The 26,974-nt window shown below is 33.6% G+C and overlaps 1 protein-coding gene across 1 annotated transcript; it reads left to right on the forward strand.

Annotated features, from left to right (window-relative positions):
- The first annotated feature begins 64 nt into the window (after positions 1-64).
- Positions 65-26,879, forward strand: vkg (Collagen alpha-1(IV) chain viking). Its single transcript, XM_090113836.1, has 15 exons — positions 65-176; positions 15,271-15,456; positions 15,632-15,676; positions 15,928-16,212; positions 16,967-17,218; positions 17,316-18,099; positions 18,290-18,550; positions 18,668-18,890; positions 19,786-19,901; positions 20,009-20,409; positions 22,563-24,633; positions 24,714-24,891; positions 25,119-25,233; positions 25,511-25,731; positions 26,220-26,879. Exons 1-15 carry the CDS (start codon positions 84-86, stop codon positions 26,380-26,382), a joined length of 5,394 nt encoding a protein of 1,797 aa, XP_089969962.1. The 5' UTR covers positions 65-83; the 3' UTR covers positions 26,383-26,879.
- The last annotated feature ends 95 nt before the right edge of the window (positions 26,880-26,974 follow it).

A 26,974-nucleotide genomic window follows, 5' to 3' on the forward strand; every position in this document is an offset into this window, starting at 1 on the left:
GGCCACCCCCGCCCCGCAGCGAGGCGCGCGGGCGCGACGCCCGGCCCGCGGCCAGGGCGCGCGTCCAGTAGTGCGGCGCAGCCATGTCGGGCCCGGCGCGTGCGCGCCTTCTCGTGGTCCACATCGTTTTCGCCACCCTTCTAGTACTTCAATGGATTCCAACTCCTGCTTCAGCTGTAAGTACTAAAGTTTCTTTGATTCGCACTGTAAAAACGACATCAACGCGTTCGGCGCTAATTTTATGTATGGCACATGGTACACTTAAGTTTTCGCATCACAATAACAAAGTCGATATACTTAGTAATTGTTTCACAAAGTATGACTGAATTAAGGCTTGTAATTAATGTTTCGATGAATGACGATTTATATCAGATACACGATCTAAAATGACCATAAATGAAATGTCAAATGAGACATGTATTTTATTGTAATATATAAATTTAATAACTACAGTCTTGGATTTTCTCCATGCTATCTACTATGTTTTCATTTATAGTCTTACATGAAACGTAAAAATGCAAATAAGAAACTTTTTAAAACAATAGAATCTGACATTATTGGCTGATGTTTTTGCTCACTCATTGAGATTGCATCACAATTTAGTGGCTGGTGGTTTTTTTATAGCTTAAGAATAGACCTGGATCTGTAAAATAATGATTTTTACTTAACGTTATTTTCAGGTTATTTTTTGAAATAATTAAAGTTTGAAAGATAACACCTCCTATCTCCGTATAATACCTATTATGTCTATGTTAGATTCTATCAGATTTCCAGAGAATTTACATTGCATGTTGTTTAACATAATACATAACACACATATACCCAGACTACCGGCCGAATTGAGAACCTCCTCCTTTTTTGTTGTCGGTTAATAAAATATACGAAAGTATAATAACAATAATTATAACTTGGAAGTGTATTAATTTCAAAATTTCACAGTTATTATAGTCTTTAAATAATTAAATAAATTTTAAGTCCTTTGCAATATTTTATATTTCTCTCAAACAATTTTCTAAAATTTCATGAATACTTTGTATTTTTTGGTTCATGTTAAAAAAAAGTTTTGTGTTCGATAGTCCAATCATTAAAGATTGGGTTACATCGTACTACCACCGTAGATCATAGGCGCGGAGCATCAATGAAAAATGTTGCAAGAGCGGTCAAGAACAGAAAAAGTTGCTTAGGTTGGGACAACTTCGATCACAGATAATATATATGCAATATTAAAACATAATCTATGTCTCTCATGAATTTAGGTTTCTGCCAGTAAAACAATTTTCAATATCGGTTGAGTAGCTACTTCATTGGATAACTTTCTACAAACAAAATTATTAACTCTTCCTTTTTAATTTTTGTTTTACTCGTTGTATATACGTTTGATCAAATAAAAAAATCCTGCATTTAAGTACATAATAAACAAAACTCTAGATGTTTTACATAAAAAAATGTTATAAGTACAAGCTATATATGTATACCCTATATTTTATGGGTAATGTAGAGGCTTTTTTCTTTAAGTTTGCTTTTAATCTAATAAGTTGACCGTTTCGTATTGATTTAAAGCCTAAAGGATCCTAAAGCGGTTTCCAAAGCATCATCATCTACAACTGATAAAAAGTATAAAGCTCGTTTATATCTATTAGAACAATCTAATAAAAAGATAATATTTAGTAGCTAAGAATATAGAGTCAATGCCAAATACAATATGAAAAGTATGATGTGTGTGTATTTAAGCTTCTGTAGTCTATCTCTATACTTCACAAACACGTTAGTTATTATAGTGCTTGGGGATATAGAGTTTACGTAGTAAGTTACTTAATCTATGGTGCCTAGCAAGAGAGCCAGAGCCTCATATCTAAAATTGTACAGCCAAAGGACAAATAAAGATTTTTTTTTATGGTAGTCTGAGATGACTAGGTATATGACGTTTACCACTGTAACTATATAACTTTTCTTAAGAAATATGACTGAAAGAATTGAACTGAGGCTCAGTTTAGCCCCATTGCTTTCTTCAATAAAATAAAAGTTAACAAAGTTTGTTATAACATAAAATATTGTTTTATTCCTGATTATAAGCTTGATTATTTTTCTAGAAGGGTTAGTTATGTTTTTAATTTTAAAAGCAAATATTGTCATTAACATTTGTTTATTGGAACTTAGAAATGTATCCGTAACAAATTAAACTTTATTCATCCAATATTATTAAGGAAAGGAAGCAAAGATTTATTTCAATATTTGATTGTTTATATTTAAAACTAGCTGTACCATGCGGTTATACCCGCATTGATCCGCTCCTATTGGTCTTAGCGTGATGATATATAGCCTTCCTCGATAATGGGCTATCTAACAACGACAGAATTTTTCAAATCGGACTAATAGTTCTTGAAATTAGCGCGTTCAAACAAACAAACAAACTCTTTAATATTAGTATAGATAAATATTTTGGTATAAGAAAGCGATAACTATGATAACATAGACGATATTTTATATATATTTTTTATACTAGGACAAAACAAAAAGGAAGTTAATAAAAATACGAGTAGGTTGAATTGCATTTAAACTTTAATGATTAAAATTCATGAAGAAGTTTTGGGTAGGAAATATATTTTACTATGTATTTCTAGTGCACTACAATATGCTCTATTCTTAGAGGTTCTATTTCTATTAGTTATAAAACATACATCTTACAAATATTTTCAGTAATTAAGCTGTATGAACGTGAGCGGGTGAGTATAATCGGGGTAGTTTAAAAAGTAGAAAACTGATATGAACGTGAGCTTCTTCAAAATCATTTTTTTTCTATTCCATTTACTATTAGAACTAAAAACAGTAAGACTTAGATACATACTGTAGTACTAATTTAAAAATATAGTTTCCCAAGAATATAATTATTGCGATTATTTCGATAAAGAGGTATTTGTAGAGCAACCATGGTCTACAATTAATATAGGTACCTGTCTATTTTATCATCCCTATGTTTGATCATGTTACTTTTACTTTATACTTATTTCATTAATGTACCTATAAAATCTACAGAAAGTATAATCACATTTTTTTTAAGTGGGGAAATATTGCATAGATGCCCACGACCCCCGGGGAAGGAGCCGTGGGTTACCTACGTCGGATTCTTACCGACTAAAATAAAACCCCACTGTGTTCCGTCGAACGCATTAATAAAACGCGACAAAGTAAATTTACTTACCCTAATGAAGCTTCTCTTTCGGGATGTAAACATGTAATTGGGTTAAAACCCATCCATAACCACCCATTTATCTTGAAATTCATTATTCACAAAATGTTTTATTACAATAAAATAGCATACTTTCCTTTCTAAGATCAAATCTATCTCTATTCGAAAATTTTAGTCATCTGTTATCCTGAAAACGCTGAATAATGTCTAGATATAAACACAACCACTAACTAAGGTATCCTTTCCTTCGCTTCTCAAGAGCTTTACCATTACCAAGTATGTATCAACAAAAGCTATGCAGTGGTTTTCGCGCAAAAGAGTAACATAGAGTATAGACACATACCTCCATCCTCATGAACTTTCACAAATATGTATAAATCGCATATTTAGTATGTTTAATGTAGGTATAATATCAATATCCTATTAGTATTATCTTATTTAAAATAAAATAAAATAAATAACTTTGAATGTAATAGAAAGATAAGACATAGGTTAACTAAATATAAATCATAATATGATAATAATTAGTAAAATGGAAGAAAACATAGTTAACTCTATGTTATCTGTTAATTGTATAAAGTCTATGAGAACTTTAATTTTGCAGCATTGTGTGTCCAAAATTACATTCTATGTATCAGTTTTTAGATAAGATTGTGTTCAAATTCTTATTTATATACATTATAATTTTCAGTGCAAAATACTTGTTTTTACTATAAAATAATACAATGCGACAAATTTACAAAGCATATATTAACTATCTGTATTCTGCAAAGTAGGAACACTTAATTCGAGGAAATACAAAAGATAAATATATTTTTAGACCATGATCTCCGACATTTTTGTATTGGTTATACACGCGCAATGTTTTAACACAAAAAAAAAACAATGAGAACATGGTATAGATACAGATCCTCTATGTGCTCGTTAGTTTGTCAATCTGGTGTTACGGTAACCTTTGCTCCATTATCACTAACGTTTTTATTCGGTATATATCAACTGGCAACAACAATTCTTTATCGTCTTATAGCCTCCTGACCTAAAAAAACAGTTAAGTATTCTTTTAAAATGTTATTATAATAGTGAATGAATTAACGAACTATATGGGGAAGATATATAATGACATAGTTTTTAGAGATTGCTTTCAAAACTTTTTTAGAAATAGATTCACCAAGTCACGTCGACATAAGTAAAGTATTTAGGATATTACTAATATGATTAACTTAAGCTTTAAGGCAGTATTTAAATATAAATTGTTATTTCTTAACGATAATTAATATTTCTTAATGATAATTAATATTCTACATAAAATATTATTTTTTGGTTTTAATTGCTTAAAATAGAAGAATAAATATGACATTTGAAATTGTAGAGTTAAAACTTAAAAATCAACTTCCTTTGTTACTTATATAGTTAGTTATATTTAAGATGTTTGATTTGAATTCTTTGAACTAACTACTTAAAAAATAATAACTTCAGTATTCATCTTAAATATAATATATAAGTTACAAAGGAAGTTGATTGTTATGTATATTGTGTTATGATTTTAGAACTTAATTAAATCCGCGTCTCTGATATCTCTACCATATTACAGCACGCTGAACTGATAATAGACTCTGCATTAAAAATATATCTTATCATTATTAAACTAATTTTCGACATTTTGGGTTATAACCTTTGATAATTTAGCGGACAAAATGTTCGTTTATAATGATATATTTTACATATTAAGTATGTGCGTAATAATTTATGCCGAATTTCATCCTTCCCTAGATGCGTAAATGTATCTTATATTCGGAAACGTAGGTAATTTTGCTCACTTTTGGATCGGAAATCAAGAAGAGAAAAATAAATATACCCACATGAACAATTTATTTATATATTTCATTTCCTTAAATGTAAAAACAGACGGGACTCTCTTCCTCTATATAAAATAAAACCATAATGAAAGAATAATGTAAATAACACAGAGTGCCTACTTATTTTCCTAATAGATTGTGCTGTAGAAAAAATGGAATTTAAAAAAAAAAACCCAGTCTTTTAATAATGATAATATCTTGAAATAAAAATTACATATAATATTTCGAGTATATATTAACATATGGCAGTTATATTGGCGATATTAATGATAAGTATTTCTCCTAATGGAAAAGCTTTTCGTGACACAGTACTATAAAATGACTCTGAATTGCAGTTGTAGTTATGTGGTTCCAAATTTAGAACGTCTAAATATAATACCTACATCACCTTTGATCTTGATTAATATTGTGGATGCTGTACCTAGATAGTTGATGTTATCGCTATGACAGTGGGTTTTAACATTTGTGAACCAGGTCTTCCATCGAGGAAATAAATTGAGTAAATATTATAATTTAGAGTAGGCTATCAGAGTCATACAAATAGGTCAAAATCAGCTTCCATTAACAAAGCTGTCGTAACGAGGTCGCGACATAAGCGGCAGGATCTGTTATCGAGCCGACAGGAAGCTTTTATCAACTTGTCGCTTAGTATAACACAATTTTTGCAATTGTTGCCGAAATAATTATATTTCTACTCCCACGATGCGATATCAAATAACTAATAAGTGATATGAATTTTTGTGGCCATTTAGCCGATTGCAGACAAAGTTATGTACTTACCTTTTTCATTTTTGGTACAAATAAAACTTCTTATAGAAACAAAATTACGAGCAGAAAAGAGAAACCATCTATGATTAAAAAATTACACCTACCTTTGGTAAAATTATAAGGATATTATAAATACACTAGCTGCGCTTATACGATAAATGATTCCACGATAAATGAGTTATCTAAAACCGAAAGCATTTTTCAAATCGGACCAGTTGTTCCTGAGATTAGCGTGTTCAAACAAACAAACATACAAACAAACTCTTCAGCTTTATAATATTAATATTAGTATAGATAATACATTAATAAGGTAATAGAGTTTAATGTCTTTTCAAATAAAATATTAACAATATTTAAAGTAAGTAATTCAAGAAATTCCGTAGGGCCATGACAGGATATTCTATTTTACCTATAATGTATCTTTAATTCTTCAAACGAAGCTTTATTCAGGAGCTTTATTATATTATTTTATAAAATGCCTAAATGAGATAATATCCGCGGCTGCATAATAGGTCTTTTAAAATAGCTTTACGTCTTATTTTTGAGTTTGTTATAAAATATAAAAATATATTTGTTTTGATGTTGTCGCTGCTAAACGTTCAGTAACTTTATTCCGGGGTGAGTCGTCCTGTCAATGCTCGGGCTCAATTCATGAGTCGGTTGTTTTATCGCCGTGACGTACATCACACTAGAACATTGAACCCTAGAGGAAGTATGCTACGTTCCTCATTTTTAATCGATTTTTAAAATATATAACTTTGTTTTACTTAAATGATCGTGTTCCAGAAGTGAAAATTTGTTAAGGATCTATTGACATAGATCCTTGATATACAATTAAATTATGTAATTAGATTAAATCTACAAGAATTCTCAACAAGAGTGCATACATAATCTGTTTAATTTTACAGAATCATAACTGTTCTACCAGCTAAAACTGTGCAATAGGTACGCAAGCTTTTAGTAACTCGCAAGTTGATTTTATTACCTCGACTCTCGAGCATTGCACTGAAAGTTATTGCTTACTTCCAGTAATGTGAAATAGGTCAATAGTTTCAGCGCGGCAACAAAAGCCAGTTGAATAGACTGCTATGTTCTTCAGCTATATTTAGATTAATAAGTCACTGACTGAATAAACAATCCATACCTATGAAAAATTACTACACAACTTATCTAATGGATTACGTTATTACATCAATAAATTGATGATTCGAAGGTTTCAGACGTTGTGGTTGTTCGTCGTGTTATATAAAAGTGACTGTTGTTCATTAGATATCATGAGGTCGTTGGTTCGAATTAGGTATATTACCCATTATTTTCAATCTTGCACTTGGTAATAGTTACTGTTCACTAAAAGCTTTTGTTTACCATTTAGATTATATAAATAAATAGCTTTCCACCCACGGCTTCGCCCGCGCAGTCAAAGAAAAACCCGCATTGTTCCCGTTCCCGTGGGATTTCCGGGATAAAACTTATCCTATTTCCCGGGGTAAAAAGTAGCCTATGTCCTTTCTCGGGTATCAAAATATCTCTACACCAAATTTCATGCAAATTGGTTCAGTAGTTAAGGCGTGATTGAGTAACAGACAGACAGACAGAGTTACTTTCGCATTTATAATATTAGTATGGATGACAAAATGAAAAATTAGTATTCTTCAAATTGATTACATATTTATATAGGTGATTAATTCATCAAACCGTAAAAATAAGGTTATTACGCTAGGTAACATCTATTTTTGCAGTATGATTTAGTCATATTGCAACTACAAGCAATGTAAATCGGGAACACGTTTACGAGTTACCGGGGTCACTAGATTCCAGTAAACTGATCGTAAATCCCAGTTGCTCTCGATTTTTTGACATAGTTATAATTATGGATGATAATAAAACAAAGATATGACAAAGACACTAATAATAAAAAATGGTTGATTACACTAAAGTGCAAAAGTCATCGCTAGTACCTACTCATTATCTTTGGTAAAAGTCGCGGATATAATTTTTGAATATGTATATGTACATAATAATAGATAAATATAATTTGTTTCCCTTATGTGTTGTAAACATCTTTCCTTGGCAATATTAAAATTATTTGCATGTGTGATTTTTTATACACGCAAACGTTTGTCTTTGGCTTTCTATTATTCTCATACAATAAGTCAATGAAAGCTACAAAATTTTATAAAATTCCATTCCTACATTTACGTATTCAAGATAAATCAATTACAAACTAAAATTTCGAAGTTATTGCTTTTAAATTGCTGAATTACAAACAGAATGGCACGTGGTGGCCGGGAGGGGTGAGGGACGGAAACTGCGGGATGTGCGAATGGCCGTTATCGCCTGGACACTGCAATGATTGTTTATCCAGCCTGTTCCATGAATTGCAACTAATGAATCATTCGTTCTATAATCGCTGTTGCTGTAATACCTACCATATGTCATCATCATCAGTTCATGACATAATGCTTGTAAAAATTCGGCAAACTAATGATCTTACCTTCTGCCTCCGCTTATCGGAACACCAAGTTTTTAATTGTAATTACTTTTGCAGACGGAATAATGTATTATTTGTTTGTGCAATGATACGATTACATAATTGTTTAATAGTAACTTGTAGATACAATTATGTTTTTAATCTTTCTCTGCTAAACAGGACAAAATTTAGCCTCATGCACAAGTGTCGTATTTGTTTAATGACTTATGAATTAGTTTGAACGTAATAATATTGAATGAATATTATTTTAAATTGTTATGTTAAATTGTCTAGTTGTTACTACACGTAATGCAAGAATATTGCTGACGTCTTTCGAGTCTCGCGGCCTGCGCATTCTCGGAATCGAATGGCTTCGGGTAGATCTATGTTGATGAAATCGAAGTGCTTCGCTATCTTTAAGTAGCAAATTGAAAAATATTTAAATGCAGATCCAATATATTATGTACACTCAATAGAGTTTATAAAAATCATGGATATCAGCTTGAGTGGCTGATATTCCGATTTCAGTTAATAATAATCGTTTATAACGATATAAATACCGACGACGGTAACGACTGAAACTGCTTTATCGGATTAGACAGTCCTTGAGTGTTAATGTCAGGAAATTACTTTGTGAGTCGCTTATCTTGTCTAAGTTTAATTACGCGGATGTGGTTGTAGGTCCTAGGTTGCTGGCATCAACGAAAAAAATAGTGCAACGGGTGCAAAATGCGTGTGCCCGCTATTGTTACAATATTCCCTATCGTGATCATGTCACACCGTACTTGATCAAACACAACTCACTTAAAATGGAATATCGTACCCACTTACACCTGGCTACGCTTCTATTTAATGTTATAAAATATAGAGTACCTGTATATTTGTACAATAAATTGAAATGGTTGGCGGAAAATAATACAACCTACCAGACTAGACACGCATGTTCTTTGTTGGAAATTCCCCTGCATAGAACATCTACATTTAGAGGCAGTTTTAGGTATCGAGCCTCAAAATGTTGGAACGACTTACCGCCGCCTATTCGTTCATAACAAAGCTTATCTTCTTTTAAAAAAAAATTAAAGTCATATCTTCTCGATTTTCAAAAACGTCAACAAGAAAAAATTTAGCATCCCCAATAATGTCCCTATGTGTTTATTTATTATTTAAGTATTTATCCAATAATCTCGTTACTAATGTTTAAATATTATTTATTTCCTAAGTATAAGTATATATTATAATTTATAATATTAAAATTAATAATTATAGTATTTTAAAGTATATGTATATTATCATAATATTAAATGTATATTTATTTTTTATTTTTTAATAACATAACGCAGTTTTGAGCAAAACATACATCCGCTGTCAGCAGGGCATTCTAAGGCAACCACTGAAAATCAGTGTATCGCACTGAGTGGCAGGCCTTTTGTGGCAAACATAGATTTAAGTTAGATTTAAGTTTCTTGTTTTATTTTATTTGTATCTTCTATGTATCCACAATAAACATATTTCATTTCATTTCATTTCATTTCAAATAATTTCTTTCAGTATAATTTTTATCAAGAAAATAACTTTCTATTTTATAAAATAGCTATCCGCATGCTAAGAAGTGACATAATTCTTAGGGAGTATTAAAATTAAATAATTATATGTGTAACGTATAACAACGTATAACTATAATTAACATATAGAAATATTTTGCTACGCATTCGCTTGTCCGAGGACACGCATGTCAACCGGACGCACCGCGAGCGGTCCATATCGCCTACGCAGCAGGAAGTACGGTGCTGGGACCTCGCCGTTTGCAAGTTCGTACGCTGAAAATTAAGCTTCGAGCTTATAAAATATCGTTACACTTGTTTTATCGCAAATTTATGAACCTGAATAAAATCGGTTGCCAGGATTCATCGCTATAAAAATGGATGTATTAAATATGAAGTAAATTAAATGTCTGAATATGTATTATAAAATATAGACCGTACATATATCCAAAATGTCATCTGTATATAATAAATAATTACGTATCTTTAGAAATGAATTTAAATGAATATAGTTTAAAACGTAGATTATATTATGTTTAGTGTTTTATAACCAACAAATAGGTCACAAACGAGCAGACGCAAAACAATAAACTAATTTAAGATAACGTCAAGAGAATACGTTTCGGTGATATAGTGCTTTGCTTTGATTGAAATGGTCCGTCAATTAGCAGTCAAGTATTATGAATGAGACAGGTTCCTGGGAATAAGAAACAAGTTGACCAAAACTATTTATTACCCACATTTTCTTCATTTATATTTATATTGTTGCAACCAATACGCATAATAACATTATGGCATTCGCAAGACACGCACGTTGAAAATTGAAAATTGCTGAAACCCTAAACTATTATTATAATTCACACATTAGTCAATTAATATCTAAGACATGGTCAACATAATATAAGCCAGCCAGTTGCAAAGGATTTCTCCCAATAATAAAAAAGATAAGTAGCATTTATTAGCACAACTTCAGAGTGCAGTACTGACACTTGGTACTAGAAAAGTATTATACCTATTACCTGTGACTGAAGTTACTATGCATGAAATAATACGGAAAATAATATCTCTACTTTCATATGACCACGCAAAGCGAAATAACAAACTTCAAAAGATGTAAATTGATATCGTTTGAAATATCTTAATAATACACTAAGATGACACTTCGTCTCTTATTAACAGTTCGCATCAGCAAATACCTACCTACAAGCGTAAAGCACGTGTGATAAATAATTATTGCACTTTTAATTAAGCAAAAGAACTTAATACATTTGAATGAAAACATTGCATGACTTATTAGATTTGCTTGATTTGGCTATATTTGAAAATTAGTCTCCGAAAGCTCCATTTTCAGTACAATCTTAATATACCTACCCTAATAAAAAAAATGTAATTTGAAATCGTTTATTGTAAATGATGGGTACATTTGAGTTTCCTATATAAATATAAACTCTCATAAGAATCAATTTCGAGTCACTAAATTGATATACCCGCATATTTATTTGTGAAGCGTTTCTTTAACGAAAACTGATGACAAGACCGGTTATAAAATCACTTCTGTGACGCAAAACAATAGAAATTCCAGAGGATAGTATAACTTTACAAAACTAAACTTATTTTTTAGAAAGATTTAAATTTAAATAAATCGTTAAGATTTCCTATTGGATATATTATGACGCATGTTATTATTGTGCATTATGTGTTCTACATGCAGCCAATCATAACACAGAAAATTATTGAGCCATGTAATTGACAAGACGAAGTTCAGCCCTGAAATTAATTGAAATTTCATTACTTTAGTAGAAATATAATATGCGAGATAAATAAATAATTACCTATTAACTATGTGTTTGAATAAATTGACACAGTACATATTTTATTTAAAAGTTCAGTATACTGGTAGGTACATCATATTAAACGTTACATAAAATACCTAGAACACAATATTGAATAATATTTGCATATTAGGTCGACATTATACCCTTGCACTCCATTTAATTTATGATTCCATAATAATTTGAGCTTGGAATATAATAAATTTCAATTATAGAGCATCATGACATCATAACATCATGACCCAATTAGTTGTCTTCTGCTAAGCCTATTGAATTTATGGCTGGATTGCTATGATTGGACCTAGCACATCAAGGTCAATGTAAACACAGAATATACTTGAAAGTTAAAAGAGTTAAGGGAGAAAATGCCGTCAAACTCCAATAAATAATACCTAGATGTTTTGCTCTCCCTGAGGAGTCTCCTATGAAGTCTTATTTGCAGCAAATAAATATAAATCACGAAAACAGTCACATTTTTTTTTTACTGAAATTTAGCCAGGAAAAAATACAGAAATCGTTGTTCCAATCATTCCCTTTTTTGTACCTACTGATATTGATAGCTCTTCATTATTTCAGTATAACGTATCAGTGTGATACTGAATAATGTATTTGAATATGTAATGTAATAATAAGTTTTGAATACTACATTTTTAATGGCATACACAATTTGTGCGGTAATTTCTTTTTAGTATGTTATCAAAACAAAATATTTTTTATCGATAAAAATATAGGGTCAACCGGGGCAAATGCAACTATGGGGCTATGGCAACTAGTTATCATAACTAATTTATTAGAGTTGTTGTAATAAATCGCCACCTATGATTCAATAGCTCAACGACTAATAAATCTTACAAGTAATAGATGGTGCCCCTACGATGAAAACTATTTGATTGATAGGCCATTGTGTCAAACCGCTATTTTGAAGTTGGTGTGCGTAAAAACAGGTGTCGAGTTTTGCAGACAAAAAAATTGTTTAGTTGTGATTTTTTGCAGGTGTTTTTGATTGGACGCGATTATCACAAGCCGTTAAGCATATTTCATTTATATTTTTAGTGCGTTAGTTGACTCTATTTTGTGTTATTGATGCAGTTACAATTGCCTCATGAAAATTTCACTGTGGGGTTATTGCAACTGTGAGGTTAGTTACAATAGCCCCTTATATTTTTGTATGAATATACAGTATAATATGACTAAGACAAATATAATTAATTTCCAATCATATAATACAAACATACAACTTGACATAAAATACGAAAATAATCAATTGACTACTGTTAATGAATGTGTATTTTTGGGTATAACACTAGACAAATTTTGTAACTGGAAACCACACATTGCAAAAATTATAAATAAATTGGATCGTTTTGTGTATGTACTAAAAAAGTTGAAACAGACGATTAATTTAGATGTTGCTATGATCGCTTATCACGCGTACGTATCATCGGTACTTAGATACGGCATAATAATATGGGGTAACTCTGTAGCAATACAACCAATATTTAAATTACAAAAAAAATGTATTAGAGCAATGTGTGGAGTACATTTTATGGACAGCTGCAAACCCCTCTTTAAAAAATTAAAAATCTTGCCATTACCTTGTCTATACATTTTGGAAATATGTTTATTTGTTAAAAAAAATATGATCTTCTTTGAAAAATATGATGAAACAAATACTACACGACACAAAGAAAGATTACGCTCACCTAAGATCCGCCTTGCACTATATAGAAATAATGCGTATTGCATGGCGATAACTATTTATAACCACTTACCCATAAACGTTAAAGAATTGAAACTGAATTTTTTCAAAAATAAACTGTATAGACTGCTACAAGCTAAAAATTATTATAGTGTTAAGGAATATTTAAATGATCGTGACATTAATGTATATGAATCCTAATTGAATTTAATTGTAATTTTATGTGTAATTGTTTTATGTGTAATTTTTAGTGTTAAGGAATATTATTTTATATGATCGTGACATTAATGTATGAATCTTAATTTAATTTAATTGTAATTTTATGTGTAATTGTTGTTGTAATTGTTTATTAATGTATTTTGTGGGTAATTTTGTAATTGTCTATTAATGTATTTTATAACTTGACTGTATTAATTTGTAAATTTTTGCACGCCATTTAAAATGGCAGTATATGCGATAAAAAAAAAAAAATTTTGTGTAACACCCTTATGAACCATATACGAGCAAATAAATATATTTGAATTTGAATTTGAAACTAAAAACACTAGTGATGTGACAGTGTCGATATTTTTATTATGTATCCTTCTTGGTAGTCAAAATATATTTTCTTTATGATTAATTAAAGAAGAACCATCGATTATTTCTTCGATATTATACCCAGAGACGGGTTCATAAGTAAAATTCAAATTAGATAAAGCGTGGTTAAAGAATATAAGTAACTAAAAACGATAGGTAGGATAGTTCTGTGATTGTTCAAGTAATTTTTAGTAAACGGTTGATTAACTAATAAACGTATTTTGTTTGGTTTACGTTTTTAACAATATTTAACACAAAGAATATTATTTGTTCTGACCAAAAACTAAAATTGACTTAGTAGGTAGTACACTGTTATTTTTTTTTGTTGCGATTTAAAGTGGTAAATCAAAGTAGGTACATGAGTTTTTCCTCTAAATAATGCGGCGCCATCTACGATCGCAACGTTATTGTATAGATAACGTTATTGTATATATATATATAGAATAATAAAAATATATCGATGAATAAGTTTTTTGCATTCCCCACACTATTTCTCTAACAAATAGTTGCATTTGCCCCACAATCAGAAAAATAAGATTTTTCCTGAAAACTCGTTCTTGCTACACGGTAATCCAGTTCAAAATCCTATGAATAACATGAAATCTCATAAATATATTCTATATTCGTTGTTTTATATGAAATAGAAGAAGAGCTATGGCAGTTAGTTGCATTTACCCCCGACTAGGGGTTAATGTAACTTTTTCTACCAATTTTAGGAAATATTCTCACTACCAGTTATTTATAAGACTACTGTATTGCTTGATTGGTTCAAAATAATCTTGAATAAATACAAAAATCACTAGTTAAATGGGTCAAATAAATGACCAAATATAAAAGGAGATAACTGCAACCGATCAAACTTGACACTTGTTATTTTTTAGTTGCATTTGCCCCGGTTGACCCTACCTATTTAACTTATTTCCTTAAAGCTTCCTTCTGTAATAATAACATAAAAATATATTTATAAAAACTATAATCAAAGTAATTTATATGCTCTACTAAGTGGTAGGAAGTGCAACGGTCTTACACTTGCTCTGGCAATATGTATGTCAGAGGTCCCGACGATAAGGCACGTTCGTTGTTTTACTTACAGTAATATTCCCGATTAATCGTTATTTATGAATTCATCGACAGCATAAAATGTTGAACTTCTTAATTAAAAGTACTAGACCAACTATAGTATTAGATACAACCAATAAAACTTAAAACTGAGACTGCTGATAATCTTGCAAAGCTTATATGCACTTTACATATTTTTTAAGTAGGTATACTGTACAGACACTTTTAGTTGGTAAATTACTATTATATTTTGAATACATATTAAACTTTATAAATTTATAGGTGGTGTGCAATCAAACACGATGCAACTGCGCCGGCCTAAAAGGAGATCGAGGAGACATTGGACCTCCAGGAATAATGGGAATACAAGGCGATTACGGAGATGACGGTCCTGAAGGTCGCATGGGCATAACAGGGGAGCCAGGCGAATGGGGAGAACGAGGTGACATGGGTGACAAGGGCGAAAGAGTACGTATATAATATATTCGTTCATTCATTCATTCATTCATTCATTCATTCATTCATTCATTCATTCATTCATTCATTCATTCATAATATCACCTAGTTTTTAATACCGATGAACATTTAAATATTTATGATCAAAATAAACTTTCAGAGATAATAATACATAAATTATTTTCAGGGAGTAGACGGGCCGTATGGACTTCGGGGTGAAACTGGTCCACAGGTATAAACTTATTATATTTACCTACTCATTACCTCATCAGTTCCGGCAAAACAGAGAAAAACATACAAAAATTACGATTATCACAACTTTAGTACTTTTAAAACTTAAATGCTTCATTATTAGATAAGAACATATTTATTTAAAAGATAATAATAAAGATAATATTCGTACATGATTTTTATACATGGATTGATTATTCGATACACGATTTCTCAATAGTGCATTTTATTCATGGCAGTTTAACTTTGTAGGGTCCATCGGGTTTGTCAGGCGTCAGGGGTTTAGCTGGTTTAGACGGTTGCAGTGGAATTGACGGTGAAATAGGGCAACCTGGTCCGCAAGGTATCCCGGGAGACAGAGGGTTGCCTGGGCCCTACGGTGAAAAAGGATCACAAGGTTTGGCCGGTGAGGGAGGAGTTAACTCACGTGGAGCCAAGGGTGACCAAGGTGAATTCGGTCGCCGCGGTTCCCCTGGATCACCTGGACCAATGGGTTGGATAGGCGATGGTGGATTAACAGGAGAAACTGGCGATCAGGTATGTTATAAATTATGTTTGTTTTAAACCAATGAACATTTTTCAACAGTTTGTATCGAATTAAGTACCTTTTTATTCTATAAAAATAATTTATATTTCAATATAAGTAAACTACCGTAAAATTTAAAAATATGTATTAAATGGTGCAAACATTTTTTATTTAATAATGACCGATAAGATAATATTTCTTAAAATTCATAATTCATCTTAGGAGTTGATGTCGAAATTTCAATATTAATAATATGTAATAAATAATTAATAAGCCGCGAGGCGAGATACTTGCCCCCCCAATAATTAATAATTCAGAAATAATTATTATTTCCAAATTGCTTAGTTTAAAGCTTTTCTTGTAATAAATAAAAACATGGATTAATTAATCTATGTAGTTGTTAAGTTTTTGTTTTAATATAAAATTAATAATAGCCATTTCATTGCCGATCAGAAACCTATATTAAAAAATAAAAAGAATTTAATTGAAATGAGTACAATATTTAAGTAATGTAAAGCGCGTCACACACGGAAATTGAAATGTAGAACCGGATGGCGGTTCTACAGGGCCGGGGTCTTAGTACCTTACGCAATGACAAAAAGAAAAATGATGGTCAGAATGCTGTTACCGGATACCTTAAGATACTGTAATATTTTATATTAGAGAATCTTAACATAAAATATTATAGTATCTTCACCGTGTGTGACGCGCTTAAAACTTAGAATTAACATGAAGTGAATAAAAGCAATATTTTTTATTTCCCAGGGGCCTGCAGGTTTTCCTGGTCCTCCAGGTTATAGAGGAGATCCTGGCGAAGACGTAGTTGGACCGCCTGGTGAGAAAGGAGACCAGGGAGAAATTGGAGAGCCAGGAAGACCAGCACAAACTATTTATATTATCGATGAACTTCAACAAAACGTCACAGTTTTAGCGAAAGGAAATCGAGGCGACAAGGGGTTACGAGGTATGCAGGGGGTAAAAGGTGTAAAAGGAGAGCTCGGTACAACTGGAGCACCGGTTAGTATGATATAATTTTTGAAATACTTTTTTCTAGGTACTTACTTTTTACCTAACTAAGTATATACAATATGTGTTTTTATGATTGTTTTTATAGGGACCATACGGTACGCACGGACCACAAGGTTTTAAGGGTGATCAAGGTGATAATGGCCCCAGAGGAAAACCGGGTCATCGAGGTAAAGAAGGTCCTCCAGGTTTTAAAGGAGATAAAGGTGCACCAGGTTATGCAGGTTTAGATGGTGAAGACGGATTACCCGGTGAACTAGGAGAAGATGGAAGGCCCGGAACTCCTGGTGAACAAGGATTTATGGGAGAGCCAGGAATATACGATGATAGATTGAGTGAACCATTAAGGCCGGGCTCAATGGGTCCTCAAGGTCCAATTGGTCCACCGGGACCGCAAGGCAATCCAGGTCTTGATGGTTCTAAGGGGCTACCCGGAATTATGGGTTCTCCCGGCTTACCAGGAACTAAAGGTTTTCCTGGACGTCCTGGTGTAATAGGTATATCTCCTAAAGGTGAACCGGGAAACGATGGCTTTAAAGGTTTACCTGGTAATTACGGACCCTCTGGATATCCGGGTGTTCAAGGAAAAATGGGACCAAAAGGTTTCAAAGGAACCACAGTCGTAGGCCCTGATGGAGAAGAGGGAACACCAGGAACTGATGGTGTTCCTGGTTTACGCGGTGACAGAGGAGATGCAGGTTACCAGGGTCCACCAGGTTATCCAGGCCGAGGTGTACATGGCGTAGGACCACCGGGTGAGACAGGACCACCTGGTAGACCTGGTACTGCGGGCGACGGTGGACAGCCAGGTCGGCCAGGTTATCATGGACCTAAAGGAGAGCGTGGGGATGATTGTCCAATCTGTAGATCAGGTGTGTAGGACTGTAGGGTGTATTTATTTCATTAATTTATATGTTTCTCTTTAAATTATACTAAAAATTTATCAAAATGTGTCAAATGCCGTAACTTACTTAAAATATTACCTTCTTCTATCTAAAATATCAAATTAATTAAAATCAAATTATGATTTTGTCACTTATTGTTTACGTTTTTATTTTAAAGGTCTCCCAGGACCAAAAGGACAAAGAGGTGATGACGGCTTTCCTGGACAAAAAGGATTTATGGGATTTGAGGGCTTACCAGGCCCTCGCGGTCAAAAAGGTTATGCCGGAATCGCAGGAATGCCAGGCCCTAAAGGGCCTAAAGGAAATAAAGGCCCATCGGGAATGGCAGGACCTCCTGGTCAAAAAGGACGTAAAGGTCGTTTACAACATCCAGCTTACGCTCTAACTATTGCGGAATCTGGAACGAAAGGAGAGCAAGGTTAAAAATACATTTAATTCTCATGTTATTTACTAACTATTATGAAGTACAGACAAATAAAAACTGAAAAAATAAATAGGACAACAATTGCGTAAAAATAAAGTTATTTTTGTTTAGGTTTTATTGGAGAACCAGGTCTTTCTGGTGATGCCGGTTGGCCGGGTTTGCCTGGCGATTACGGTATGGCAGGTCTCAAGGGCCGTACAGGTGATGACGGTTTTCCTGGTTTACCTGGAAGAAACGGAACACGAGGACGCGACGGAGCACCGGGTTGGCCGGGAATGCGAGCCGATATTCCATATGCATTCCTTACTGGACAAAAAGGAGACCGCGGAATAAAGTAAGCAAATCGAAACAATATGCTAACTTAAAAGAGAAATCCAACTGAGATAATTAATGTTAATGTTAACGCTGACTTGGTTCATGTCTATAGTAAATAAAAAAAAAACATATTAACTATGGATGAATTTTTTTTTTGTGATAAATGGAAAGATTATAATTATATTAGTTTTATAACAAAACTGTTTTTATTTTTATTTTTTTTGCAATAATTCAAAAGTTATTTCAAAATAAAAATTAGTCTTTGAATCCAGTACCGAAGACACGCCGACAATTACTCCCGAAGCGTCACCCGAGCGCGTGTGACGTCATAATGTTAGTTTTCACTCATTGCAGTTGATAGAAAAATAAATATAGTTTGAAAAACTTAACAGGATAATAAGATAAATTTATTCATGAAATTATTGTATTGTTACCGGGTTTTTATAAGTATACAAAATTTAAATTAAATCCGTTGGTTTGTTGTCATTATTAAATTACATATTAATTATATTAATTGTTAATTATATTATTTAAATTTATATTAAAAATGGCGAACCTCAAAAGTTATCGTTTTGTACCATTATGTACGAATACTACAAAGGCAACTCCTGACAAAAAGCGGTGATCATATAAATATAACAACATCAAGAATTTTATAATTTTTTTTATTCAAATACTCAATTCGAGAACATTTCACAAAAATAGATTCAGTTAATGAAATGTAATTAATAATACTGTAATATGTTTATATATACTATATAACTTTCGTTATCTTAAACTTAAATTAAGTTACTGTATAATATGTGTAAATAAGAACTAAATATTACATTTTAAGCTTAAAAAAAATGCTGGCATGCATCATTTAGGATTCTTGGTAATTTTGTATTATGTTATTAATAATGTAATTATTTTAGGGGTGCAATAGGCGAGCCTGGAGATGACGGCTTAAAAGGAGAAAGCGGTGAAGCAATTGGGTCTGAAATAAACTCCAAAGGTTCTAAAGGAGACATTGGTCCTGTCGGGCCTAGAGGTAAGATCGTAATAAAAAAGTATTTTTCTTTTTCTTTTTAACGCATACCTACTACGCATACAGATCATTCCGAAAATAAAAATTATAAATAAAATATATTATTGCAGGTTTAAAAGGACGAAAAGGAGAATTAGGTGAAATGGGTTATGATGGAATACCAGGACAAAGGGGAGACGAAGGTGATGTTGGTGTTACAGTCGAGGGTCCAATTGGAACCAGAGGCTTCCCTGGTGAGAAGGGTGATATTGGTCCGTATGGAGAACCAGGAAGTCAAGGAGCTAGAGGACCTACAGGATTTCCAGCGCCTAGTGGCAAAAAGGGTTCAAGAGGAGATGTTGGTCTAGCAACGATCTATGGTGAAAGAGGATTCAACGGTTACCCTGGTGACACGGGAGATATGGGCGAACAAGGTTACCCTGGAACTCCAGGAGGAGCAGGCCCAATGGGACCTAAAGGTGAAACAGGATTGCCAGGTGATGAGGGATCACCTGGACCCATGGGACCCCCAGTAAGTTAAAAATTAATTTACTATTGGTTCTTAATTGTCTCTGTATGATACATAAAAAAAAATTGTCCATTACACTAATTAATGAAAATAATCGTCTTTTCACAAAAACTAAACTGCTTGAAAATTATTGTATGAACTGGGAAATTTTTTAATGGGATAAACCAGAAGGATTTAAAAAAAGAATCAATCAGTCTCAAATCAGTTCTCCCAGTCGAAAGTTCTGAGGAGAGATGTGAACGAATTGTACGCAACGATAAAATAAGAATCAGACAAAACCCACGGCTCCCTCCCCGGGAGGGCGTGGTTATACAGTGTGGAAATTTGGGCCCTGGAGGAAAGTACTTGAAATAATGAAGATAGCAAATTTTGCTGAAAGGAAACATTCCTTTATTTTTAAAGAGAAATAAAACTACATTCAAAGATTTTCGAAAATTCATTTGCTCCGACCGGGAATCGAACTAACTTAAAATGAAAAATATTGTTTGTTATTTTAATCTTAAAATCGACTCAAACAATGTTTAAGATAATTAATTGTTAATATCTCGTATAAATATTTGCTCTTAGAAATAGAAATATCATGGAATTGAAAATTTTTTATTATATGCACTATGCAACAACATGTTAACTTATAGAACGTTACTAATTTAAACACTTTTTCACTAATAAATTGTTCAAAATGAGACTCCTCATTCAGGATATATGTATTATTTACTAGCGGTCCGCCCCGGCTTCGCCCGTGGTACTTACATGTTTAAACTATCCTATCTCTCAAGTTGGATCGAACTACACATGGTGTGCGAATTTTATTATAATCGGTTATGTGGTTTAGGAGTCCATTGAGGACAAACATTGTGACACGAGATTTATATATATTAAGATTTTCTTCTGAAATTACAGATACATACATAATGATTAATTGTAAAACAAATGAAAAAGACAAAATAATAATCGAAATTTAATACTGTGGTCTTGCACCGCAAACATGCATAAAAAGTACTACTTACTTTAAAACTTCAATAACAAAGAAACGTCTAAGAAAAAATGTGCATTTAATTATTATTAAGCTATTGCAAAGCTTCTATCGCGGGCCTTGAGCGCGGGGACCGAATCCAGAAATTGCGTAGCGAAAAATCTCAGTGGAGACACTCCGACGGGCGCGGTGGTGTGGCTTGAAGGCATAGCATGCAATAGCTTTACCACGGCAGTCCCCCAGTGCCACACGTCTTTTTTTATTTATTACCAATGAAACTATTTTCTTACCTAAAATTCATATAATAAAAAAAAAATGTGTGGTTTTATGAAACCACGGTAAAAGTGAAACTGTTCGAACGGTTCCGAACACTGCTTTGTGTAGCGCATGTCGCGTTACGCGATACACGCGACATGCGCTACACAGACCAAAAAGTTTGAGACGATGTAATAAAAGTTTCACTTTAACATCTTCGGATGTTACTTTGGTCTTTAAGTCATAAGAAAATTATGACTGGTTGTTCACTTAACAGACGGACAATTTTTCGTAAACGTTAATCAAAGCCCATGTATAGGTAATAACTAATACTCCATAATAAATATTTTATATTTTACGGATTATATGGTAAAGAAAATACTAATTTGTTTCTCTATAAAGAATAAAACATATTTTTTTAAACCTATTACATAGATTCTATCGCGGGCCTTGAGCGCGGGGACCGAATCGAGAAATTCCGTAACGATAAAACCTCACGCTCCCCACTACGACGGACACGGAGGTGTGGCTTGAAGGCATGCTATGCAAATTGCAATAGCTATGACGCGGCAGTCCCCGAGTGCCACACGTCATTTTTTAATTTTTAGTTGGATTCCCGGTCGAAGCAAGTGATTTTTCAATAGAAAAGTTCTACACTGTATATAATATGTAAGATTAACCACCCTAAGAAGTCAGAAGAATAAAAAATATCTTCTTTGATTTAGAAAAATAATGATCACACAAATATAATTTTCCATTTTTTTTTGACGTTAAAGAAGATTCCTCGATTCAAATTCAAACTGAATTCAACGTGCAAACTAAGAAGCGGGCACAGCAAGTTTTTTTATTGATTTTGGTTTTGATAATAATGATTATGCTCGTGTGTATCAAATGCTTTATATATCGTGGATGTTTTTTATGTTTACAGGGCCGTAAAGGTTTTCCCGGAATAGAAAGGCAAGGAGCTCAGGGTATGCCAGGTCAACCTGGTGCAATGGGTGCTATTGGACCCATTGGACTTCCTGGTCTCCCGGGTTACCCTGGGTTGCAAGGAGATGTTGGCCAAAAAGGCATGAAAGGTGAAACTGGACGTATCGGTTCAAGAGGAACAACTGGCGAGCGCGGTCAAATAGGTTTTCCTGGTTTCCCAGGAATGATTGGCAGATCTGGAAGTCCAGGTGAATTAGGAGACCGTGGAGAACCTGGAAGTCCCGGCGCTGTTGGTACGCCAGGGAGAATTGGATTACCAGGTTTACCAGGGCTTAAAGGAATGATGGGTACTGTTGGTATGCCCGGACAAGTTGGTTTAGATGGATGGTCTGGTATAAAAGGAGAAATTGGAGATATCGGACTAATTGGATTGAAAGGTATAAGAGGAGATGATGCTTTTGCTGCTGCGAAAGGTGATTCAGGAGATCGTGGCCGTGATGGTATTCCCGGGAGACCAGGCTTACCAGGTTTAAGTGGTGAAAAAGGTGAACAAGGTAAAAGAGGTTTGGACATAAAGGGCTACGACGGTGTAAAAGGACAGAGAGGCGATCAAGGTATATATGGATTACCCGGACTCAAAGGTATTAAAGGAGAAATTGGTGATTATGGCGAAGACGGAATAGCTGGCGAAATGGGAGATAAAGGATACCCAGGCTATCCAGGTATTCCTGGAAGATATGGATCTAACGGCCCTAAAGGAATATTGGGACCCATAGGAGTTCCTGGTAAAACTGGTATTAAAGGTGAAAGGGGAATGGATGGTGAACCTGGAAGAATGGGTTTCCCCGGATTACCAGGAGACATTGGTTTCCCTGGTCCTGTAGGGAAAATTGGAGAATCTGGCATTAAAGGAGAACAAGGAGATATTGGCCCCTCATCGTATTCTCCTGCAACCAAGGGTGATATGGGAGATATGGGTTTTGAGGGTGATGCAGGTATACGAGGACAAGTAGGTGATGATGGGTATTTCGGTCTAAAAGGTCTTAAAGGTGAACGTGGCGAAGAAGGGCTACAAGGTGAGTTTGGAGACGATGGTTTGCCAGGCCAAAAAGGTTATAGTGGTGATGTTGGTCCGCCTGGATTGCCAGGTTTAGATGGATTTAATGCTGAATGGGGGCAAAAAGGAAAAGCAGGTATAGATGGGTTACCAGGATGGCCAGGAAACATGGGACAGAAAGGTGCACCTGGAGAATACGGAATTGATGGCCCTATAGGTTTACCTGGTCAGCCTGGACTAAGTTTCCAAGGACCAAAGGGTATGACAGGAATGGATGGATGGCCAGGACGTCGTGGAAATACTGGAATTCCCGGACCACGCGGAATAGAAGGTTTACCTGGTTACACTGGCATAAAAGGAGACTTAGGAGAACCTGGATTTGCAATCAGTCCTAAAGGTGAAACTGGACCAAGTGGTTTACCAGGTCTTTATGGTAGAAAAGGTGAAAGCGGAGATACTGGAGACTTTGGGCGGAATGGTATTCCTGGGCAACAGGGTGAAAAAGGCATTAAAGGAGAATGGGGTGATGAAGGTGAACCAGGGCTACCAGGTTATCCTGGACTTAAAGGGAAGAAGGGTGATAGAGGTGATACTGTTCTTCCATCAGATGTAGAACCTGGCCCTCAGGGTGACCTTGGTCCAGTTGGTTTCGATGGTCGTCCTGGAAATCCAGGTTTGCCAGGTGATTTTGGAATAAACGGATTACCAGGATTAAAGGGAGAAATGGGAGATACTGGCAGTGCTGGTGTTGTTGGATATCCAGGCCCTCAAGGTGAACAGGGTGCAATTGGTATAAAAGGAATGTCTGGATTACAAGGAGCACGTGGTACACCTGGTTCTCGTGGTCAACCCGCACCGCCGCCGCCAATACCAAGATCACGCGGTTATTATTTCACAGTTCATTCTCAGTCTAGAATGATACCGCAATGCCCGTCGGGTACTTCACCTTTATGGGATGGATTTTCATTACTTCACATTGTAGCTAACGCCAAAGCTCATGGACAAGATTTAGGTATGGATAATAAATATTCTAAAACAAATTTACGAAAAATGACATAACGCATAATAAATCATATTGATGTACATTTCCAGGTGCTCCCGGCAGCTGTCTCCGTAAATTCTCTACGATGCCGTTTATGTTCTGTAATATTAATAATGTTTGCGACTTTGCTCAAAGGGAAGACTACAGTTTTTGGTTATCTACACCAGAACCAATGCCGATGGCTATGACACCAATCATGGCCCGGGATGTGGGATCATATATTTCTAGGTAACTACGATTTAAAATTAAACGCAATAATTATGCACTACCTAACTATAATTACTTATTTAATATTTTTTTTCTTTAATTCCGTTGACCTCGCAATCGTTTTAGCGAAGCTTACAGAATTACACTTATCAAACGTAGCGACACACGCACACACCAATAACAATTTTAAAATTACCTATTTATAATGATTAGGTATGTACGAAAAAATTACCTGCTTCTTTTTTTAGATGTCAAGTTTGTGAATCGTCCACAAGAACGATCGCCCTACATAGTCAAAGCAACACACCTCCTAGTTGTCCAGACGAGTGGGAAGAGCTTTGGGTTGGATACAGCTTTTTAATGGTAAGATTTCAACCAGTAGGTACCTAATAATAGGTAATTGAAAAATTAAAGTATTCAAGTAATAAATTTATCCCCAATTCGGATTATTTTATTCCGCATACACGGTTGATACACATCGATATTAAAGAGTTCAATATGTATGATTTTCTATTATGAAAATCACCATCAAGTAAAGTACACAAATAAAGAAAAAATGGGATACATATTTTGAAAATATATTGATAACCTATATATACTAAATACTTACGATATCATTATAATATTTTTTGTTTAACAGCATACAGCAGGACCAGATGCAGCGGGACAAAGCTTAATATCCCCTGGATCATGTCTTCGTGAATTTAGGACGCGACCTTTTATAGAGTGCAATGGCCTGGGTAGATGCAATTATTTCGCTACAGCAGTCTCGTATTGGTTATCAACCATAGACGACAACAGAATGTTCTTACGTCCAGAACAACAAACTCTTAAATTCGACCAAGTATCTAAAGTTAGCAGGTGAGAACCTATTACATCCTATATTATATGCACACATTTATATAAGAAATACCTAAAAATACGGATATGTAGTGATTCAAATATTTTTTAGCAACGAATTTTACTGAAATACTTTGAACCTACTCGATGTTAAGCTAAAATACTAAAATAAATACACTGTACATAATAGATAGGTAATTTATTTTAGTTGTATTCTGGCTTGACAACTTTTACATAATTATTATGTATAAAAAATTATAACATGATTGAATAACTGATTGCTCCTGGTTTCACATAAGGTAATTATTTGTATGTATTATTGCGTAGATACCTATCCTGTTTTTTAAAGATATAAGAATAAGAAGCAGAGGATAAAATGATAACAAACAAAGTCCACATAGCTACTCAACGATCTAAGAATTATCACTACACCGAGAAATTTTAAATACCACCAACACGTGATATCCTTATATATTTCAAGCTATACGAATTAAATATCGTTTTTTCAGATGTGCTGTATGTATGAGGCGAAGACCAGGGGTGGCGACAGGCTATGCGCACCCAACGAGCAGCGTTGAAGCTGTACCCAATGCTGTAGTGCGAAGGACACAATACCCACTGAGAAATCGATCCAACTTTAGAAGGAACATCCGCGGTAGACGTCGACATTAAATAGTGAATATTTTTCGTGGTGATTTTGTAAAGCAAGAACAACTTGCAGTTTAGTTACACTGTATAATAAAAATAGATAGATGTATTCTATGAATATAATTTTTTGTTGCCATAGAGCTTGAGACATTCAAGATTAGGAGGACGTAAAAATATATGATCATATTATCACTGCCACTAAAAGAATTGTACCTAGTAGGTAGGTTAAATATAGAAACACATAGTTGAGAAGATTCTCAATTCTTACTATTTAGTTATATTCTGGCTTGGCTACTTTAATTTATAAGAAGTTTAATAATTATAATTTGCATTTTAATATAATGCCAATATTAATAAAAGCTACAAGATATGTTATTACTTAAAATGTGTAGTTTCAAGATTTATTAATATCTAACTATATTATATTATTATATACATTTAAATAATACTTACAATTGTAAATATTTCTTTATGTCAATCCTTTGTTCATAAAATGTATTTAATAAACGAGTCAAAACCTATTGCTAGTTTAATAAATATTTATCTAAACTACCTAGTTAGCTTCATTTTTATTTAGCCGTTTCCCTATTTTAAACAAACGCTAATCGCCACAGAG

This window comes from Colias eurytheme, chromosome 2, assembly GCF_061535395.1.
Source record: "Colias eurytheme isolate Ceu_HAF_F1 chromosome 2, ilColEury1 Martin Lab GWU primary, whole genome shotgun sequence".
Classification (NCBI taxonomy): Eukaryota; Metazoa; Arthropoda; class Insecta; order Lepidoptera; family Pieridae; genus Colias; species Colias eurytheme.